The sequence below is a fragment of the Mus pahari genome, chromosome 20 (assembly GCF_900095145.1).
Source record: "Mus pahari chromosome 20, PAHARI_EIJ_v1.1, whole genome shotgun sequence".
In the NCBI taxonomy this organism is placed as follows: Eukaryota; Metazoa; Chordata; class Mammalia; order Rodentia; family Muridae; genus Mus; species Mus pahari.
Window position 1 is genome coordinate 44,766,235 of NC_034609.1, and position 7,057 is coordinate 44,773,291.

Genomic DNA, 7,057 nt, shown 5'->3' on the forward strand with positions numbered 1-7,057 from the left:
TTCGAGGCCAGCCTGGTCTACAAAGTGAGTTCCAGGACAGCCAGGGCTATACAGAGAAACCCTGTCTCAAAAAACTAAAAAAAAAAAAAAAAATAATAATAATAATAATACCCAAGAGCTAAACTGCTTCCCCCGGGAGGTGTGAGACTGGGGGGGAGGGGGAACCTCTCAACTCGGAGCTTTCGCTCCTCCAGGGTGTGGACAGACCCTGTCCTTCTATTTCTCGAACAGTCTGTGTTTTCTGCTGTGCCCCTTCCACTAGTGGGCTCAACACATACACTGGACATTAAATATCCCTGAACAGCGTCTCCCAAGCTCGGCTACTTAGCAAAGCTACAGCGTTCATCCTGACAGCCAAGCTGGGAACAGAGGGGAAATTTTTAGCCTCTCCTCTCAGAGCAAACCCAGTAGACTCCCAGTCACACCACTGTGGAGGAACTAGAGCGTCACTGCAGTCGGACAGGACTCCCGCAGGGTGGGATCCAGGGAGTGAAAGCGGGACATCAGGTTGGGCGGCAGGTGCTGTACTGACAGACCCATCTTACCAGCCCCTGGATGAAGAGTTTGGTCTTAGAGCACTGGCTCTAAGGAGGCACACTCCGCCCACCTGGCCAGCAGCAGGTCTGGGTAGAGGATTAACCACAGAGCCCTGTCAAGCAAGGCCAGGAATTTGAGGTTCCTGCCCTTGCTGCTCCGGAGACTAGGATCCATTTACAGCTCTTCCTTCCCACGGGGCACAAATACAGTTGGTCTTTGGCCAAGGAGGTGATGCATCAAAAAAAAAAAAAAAAAAAAGTTTATATGCCCAGGTGGCTGGGTGCTAGGTTCTGTCCCTCTCCTCTGGGGACAACATCACCACCTGTGGCACAAGCCCCAGAGGCAGGGCAGAACTGGCTTAACAGGAGAAAGACGTCCAGAAAGGATCCTATCATTTCATTGCTCGCTAAGCTGCCCCATGTCACTCTGCATCCCGACCAGCAGCGCAGAGGGACCAGGGCAGCAACCGCTTACGTCTCTATTGGGACGCAGGCTCTGAGGCATAGAATAGTCTAAACGCTGATGACACCAACCCAGGGTCCTAGTGACTTCCAGTCTGAGACCACCCTACCCGGTAGAAAGAGCAGGTTTGCTTTTCGTTTGTTTTCATTTGCAGTGGTAGTGAGAGTGGGCCCCAGGGACTCACTCCCATCCTCTCTGCTACACCCAGACTCTTTTCCCTTTTTATTCAGACAAGAGCTAACCCTGAACTCATTCTAGAGCCCAAGCCAGCCTTTAATTTCTCATCCCTCTGCCTCAGCTTCCTGAAGCTGGATTATGAGCCCGGCCTCCAAGGCCCACTTACAAACTTTAAAGCACATGTTTGGTCCACACCTTGATGGTCAGTCTTGGCCTAAGTCTCAGCAAGAATAAATCCCATCAATAAATCCATAAACGCTTACACCAGCCTCACCTACTCCCCTGGGACACACCACAAACAGAGCCTACCCAACATCATCGCTCTGCCAGGAAACCATAGAGGCTGGAAGGATCCAGGCCCGCTCACTGGGAGGGGCTGCGTGCTGGTTTTTCACATAAATCTACTTGATTTTGGAATCCAAGAAGATGCTCAGGGGCTCAGAGAAATAAGGGCAAGACTGTCTCACACACAGCAATTCCCCAACTCCCCAGGAAGTTAGGCACAAAGAGACTGCCACAGGGGGACCCACAAATCCCAGGCCCGCCAGCCAACCTGTCCCTGACCCCCATGGATTAAAGTGCACCTTCCTGAATAGCCAGGTGGCCTGACATGACTGTGACCCAGGGTGTGTGTGTGTGTGTGTGTGTGTGTGTGTTAAAAACAGAATGAAGAATACAAAGCCAGCCTCCTCTACATTGGGAGATCTTGTCTCACAAAGGGCTGCCAGGTACCCAGTCAGCATAGGCCACACTCAGCACCTTAGAGTGCTGGAGACCACCTGAGCACAACCGTCTAAGGCCAGTAACTACCACAAGAGTTCAAAACCAAGTGAGAACAAAAGAAACACAAAACGGAAATCACTTCTGGATGACCTGAATAAAACCCACAGACCGAAGGGGAAAATGAGGGGTGAGGGCAGAAGAGACTGCTCAGCAGTTCAGAGCACAAACCGCTCTTGTGGGGAACTGAGTTTGGGTCCCAGCATCCACACAGGGGTGGGTGGTTCACAACCATTTGCAACTCTAGTTCTACAGTTTCGTATGCCTCTCTACTGGAGCCAGTAGGTACCTGCAACCTCATACACACACACACACACACACACACACACACACAAGCACAGGCGCGCGCGCGCACACACACACACACACACACACACACACGCATACAAATAATAATAATCTTTTTTTTTTTTTTTTTNTTTTTGGTTTTTCGAGACAGGGTTTCTCTGTGTAGCCCTGGCTGTCCTGGAACTCACTCTGTAGACCAGGCTGGCCTCGAACTCAGAAATTCACCTGCCTCTGCCTCCAATAATAATCTTTTTTAATGCTAGGTGTGGTGGCTCACACCTGCAACACCAATACTTTGCAGCCTTCTGGTTCTGGAGCCTTTACTTTCTCAAAGTTGGAATTCTGGTGTAGGTGGGACGACTTGCTCTCTGTTGAGAGCTGCAGCAGTGGAAGAGGGGGGCTAGAAGGGGCTCTCCCAAGCTGCTCCCCCCCCACACACACAACACACTTTCCACACTGGCAATGGATTCTATACACTTCTGCTCACAACTCTCTTGGGAGTCTGTCCCAAGCTCCAGTTCAGTTGGCATGACCGGAGCACACCTCTGAAATTTCTAGCTTCACAGAAGTTTGTAATCCTGGTCTTAGCAGTGACCTACCCAGACCCCCTACCATTCCCCCAAGATCAGCACAGGCCCAGCAGGCCAATGGAAAGCACTCTGGAGTGTGCCCGAGTGTCACAGGTGCACACACTAAACATCGGGTGAACACCAGTCAGCTGGGCAGGTCAGAGAAAACCCTGCTGCACAGACCAACAATCTGAGCTCCATCCCCTGAACCCAGAGAGAGAGGTTCTCAACCTTTGCGGTGAGAACTTGAGGACCCATTAGCAGTTCATCTAAGACCACTGGCAAACACAGATGCTTACATTACAATTCCTAACAGCAGCAAAATTACAGTTATGAAGTAGCAACAAAATAACTGTATGGCTGGGGGTCATGGCAGCATGAGGAACTGTTGTGGCATTAGGAAGGTTGAGGACCACTGCCAGAGATGAAGCAGATGTCCTCTAACCTCCAAAGACATGTCTGTCTGTCTGTCTGTCTGTCTCTCTCTCTCTCTCTCTAACACACATACACAATAATAATAAACAGTAATTTGTAAAAAAAGAAAGAACAGTGCTCAGAAAGAAACTGAAATCCAACTTCCCCTATCCTGTGCGACTACTGAGGATCTCACAAAAGGAAATAAGACAAAAGACAAACGGGACGTTACACACGGCCAACAGACATACCCAACAGCCACGCTCAGGACTGAAGGCTTTGCATACTTATTATAAAAGCCCCTACCCAAGTCACAAAGGCTCCCACTCAGATGTGGGGTAAGATTACCCCAACTTCCCACAGTGGGTAAGTGGAGACAAGCCAGAACTCTGATGTCAACCATGAAATTACACAAGAACCCTGCTGCAGGGAGGACCTGGGGAAACCGCTTCCTCACATAGCCCGCCATCCCACAATCCCACTTGGAGAGTACAGGCCCACGAAGATGAACCACCCCAGAGGTTTCCAGAAGATAGATGTAAATCCCCTGGATTTCTACAAAATGCACAAAGCAGTCTCCGGCGTGCTGTGGCCAGAAGACAGAAAAAGCCGAAGCCCACACACAGCCAGAGCACTAGCCTGTGTGACATGCAGGCAATGGAATCCCTCATGTTGCCTTCACGGAACAGCAAGGCTCCAGGACACACACACACCAACAAGCCACTCAGGCTGAGCGCCGTGATGCATGTACATGGACATAAGGCCTTCAAATGGGACTGTGACCGCTTTGCGTCCTCATTCTTCCTGCACCGGGAGGGTGGGCTGTAGGTTTGGTTTGGGGGTAGGACGAGGATGTTTAAAAGCAGGATCTCACTCTGCAGCCCAGGCCTGCTAAACTGTCTGGTTTTCTCTCTGCAGCAGGCCTGGTTTGGAACTCCGCACCATGCTCCTGCCTCGGCCGAGTGCCCGTGCTAGGGGATGCACCCGCTCACCCTCGCGGCAGCGCCGTCTCCAGATGGTGTCCGTGTGCAGGATGCGGCGGAACCTGCTGCAGACCTGAGCCAGGCTGGGCAGGTCGGTGCCGGGCAGCGAGGCGAAGATCTCCACCAGCAGCTCGGGCGGGAGCTCCAGCAGCGAGCAACGCGCCGGCCCCGCCTCGATGCGCTCCTCCTCGGGGTCCGTGTCCGCCTCACTGTCCGCCGCCGCAGTCTCGGCCGGGCCGCGGCGCTGCTGACGGCGGCGGCACCCACGCGCGGGGCCCACGCCGCAGAGCCGAGCACACACCGCCATGCCCGTCACCACCGCGGACGCGCGCACGCGGACGCGCACGCACAGCGCTCTGCGCAGGCGGCGAGGCAGCCGTAGTCGGGCTTGTTGGCACCTGAAGCTCCACCCCAAGCGTGACCAAGCCCTCCGACCCAACCCCTCACACGCCCCCGCGATGATTGGCCCCGCCCCTAGAGGAAGATAGGCCCCGCCCGTAGACGCGCCCAGACCCTCCAAGCCCCACCCAGACGCTTCGCCCCGCCCCTTGAACGGTAGGTCCCGCGATACGTGTGGTCACGCCTTCTCTTAGGCCCACGCCCTTGTATGGAGCCACACCCTGTTTCCAGACTCCGCCACCAGAGCGTTTGGCTTGGAAACTTAGGACGCCCAGCTGCTCACTAAAAGAGGGTTGCAGGGTTCAGCTCCGGAAAGCCCCGCCCCTAGTATGACCACACGTCTCCCCCAAGTCCCACCTCTGACCCCTTTTGCAGGGGCCTTAAGCAAGAAAACAACGGAGGATGCCCCGTGTGAGGATCGAACTCACGACCTTCAGATTATGAGACTGACGCGCTACCTACTGCGCTAACGAGGCTCCTTAGCAACAAGCCTGCTGCCTGGGCCTTTGCACAGGTGGTGGCCTCGCCGTGAACAAAATCTGGCAAGGGAAACCATAAACCAAAGCTACCGTCGCCTAGCAACACTACATCTAAACTAACTTGCCATGGTTACTGCTTTGGTTGCAAAGGAAAGGTCTGGTGATCAGTGAGGTGGGAGCTCCTGGTGTCCCCACCCTGCTCTCCAGCTCGCGTTGCCCCGCACAGCACAATGCGTCTAGAAACCTTCCTCTCAGGAGAGGAGTAGTCTGGGGTATTCTCCGCAGCTCTGCCCTTCATGACCTTATATAACAATTTCGCCTATTTTTTATTATTAAAATTAACCGTTTGCGCGGCGGTCTCTAATCCCAACTTGGGGCTAGGGGATCGAGGCAGGAGGATCAGAATTACAAGGTCACTCTTGGCTACTTAGTTACTCTAGGGTCAGCCTGGGCTACATGAGACCCTGTGCCTCCTAGCAGTCCGCTCAGTAAATTCTCCCAGCAAGCGAACTGATATTACCTAATGCATTCGTTGATTGATTAACAATAGCATTAAGCAAAGGCTCCACTTGGTGGCCTGTAATCCTAGATCTTAGGGAGATGAGTCAGGAGGGTGGGGACTTTTCAGGACAACCTGAACTATGCGGCAAGATTTCATGTAAAAAAAAATAAAAAATAAAAAAAAAAGACTTAAATTACCTGATAATATTAACATCATGTAAAAGTGTAGCTGAGCACACGCTGCCTCTTGTCCCCATGCGTTAATGCCCACAGGGAGGGTAAGCTCTTTGTGGGCGTGTGGCTGGGTCCCTGAACTGTCTGCTTCAAGATGAACCCCTCTGATCTATCATCCATGGGCTGTCAATCAGCCTTCACTGAACAACAGTGAGAGGTGTGTGTGTGTGTGTGTGTGTGTGTGTGTGTAGATGCTGTAAACAAAATGCAGGCGAGTTCCACGTTGCTCATTCGCTGGAAGCTATTCCCTGACCTCCTGACCTCTCTGACCCTGCCCAGGTCACATTTCTCACATTCTAGCCCTGGCTTCTGTCTCACCTCCATTCTAGAGCACCTCCTCACTGGATTGGGGGTGGAGGGGTGGGGAGGGGGAGTGGGGGATGGGGGCGGGAGGGAGCAGGGGTGTGCCCTGGAGAACACAGTTCCCAATCTGTGGGGACCTCACACCCTTCTCCCCAGCATCAAAACCACCCCTTCAGTGAAGCGTCCCATGTTGTCCCCCAGGGGACTATGGCAGAGCAAAGGTTATGGTTTATTATAAACACCGGGATGTGGCAAGCAGCAGGTGTGGGGGAGGGGTGTTTGCTCTCCGAGCTAGCCTGTGAAATAGAAACAAACAAGATGTCATGCTGAAGAACGAGGAACCTGAGGCAGAGAGGGAACAGAAGGTACTGGTGGTTGCGTCAGCAACCTGTGCAGCTGGCAGAGGAGGCTGGGCACTACTGGGTTCGGCGTGCTTCCATTCCAAAGTGTGACACTTGTTCTGTTTACATCTTGGTCTATTGCAAATCGGAAAACAAAGCCAGCCTCCTGGACAGCGCGCTCCTGTAATCCTAGCCCCTTGGAGGAGAAACAGATGGTTAACGTTTTAATAGGCTTAACTAAGTTGGAAAGACCAAAAACCAAACACTGCTAGAACCCAAGCTTATCCAGGCTCTATCCCAGGAGCCACTTCCCTTCGTTTTCCCAGACATTGAACACTATTCTTTTTTTGTTTGTTTGTTTGTTTTGGTTTTTTTTTTTTTTTTTTTTTTGGTTTGGTTTTTTTTCAAGACAGGGTTTCTCTGTATAGCCCTGGCTGTCCTGGAACTCATTTTGTACACCAGGCTGGCCTTGAACTCAGAAATCCACCTGCCTCTGACTCCCAAGTGCCATTTTAGCAAGATAGTTGATCTTATTCAGGCTTTGTGGTACACACCTTTAATCCCAGCACTCGGGAGGCAGAGGCAGGCGG

The 7,057-nt window shown here is 52.5% G+C and overlaps 1 protein-coding gene and 1 non-coding gene across 3 annotated transcripts in view; both read right to left on the reverse strand.

Moving 5' to 3' along the window:
* Positions 1–4,562, reverse strand: part of Fbxo31 (F-box protein 31) — a 30,200-nt gene extending 25,638 nt beyond the window's left edge. The window contains exon 1 of one of the 2 annotated variants that reach the window (XM_029532666.1): positions 4,220–4,536. In XM_029532666.1, the coding sequence (XP_029388526.1) occupies positions 4,220–4,517 (298 nt within the window). In that variant the 5' untranslated portion in view covers positions 4,518–4,536. Of the gene's footprint in view, positions 1–4,219 lie in introns of both variants that reach the window. The other variant, XM_021220467.1, reaches the window with a different exon arrangement.
* Positions 4,563–5,012: 450 nt separating this feature from the next.
* Trnam-cau lies at positions 5,013–5,085 on the reverse strand. Its single transcript has one exon. It is a non-coding gene; the product is annotated as a tRNA-Met (tRNA).
* Between the last annotated feature and the right edge of the window lie 1,972 nt (positions 5,086–7,057).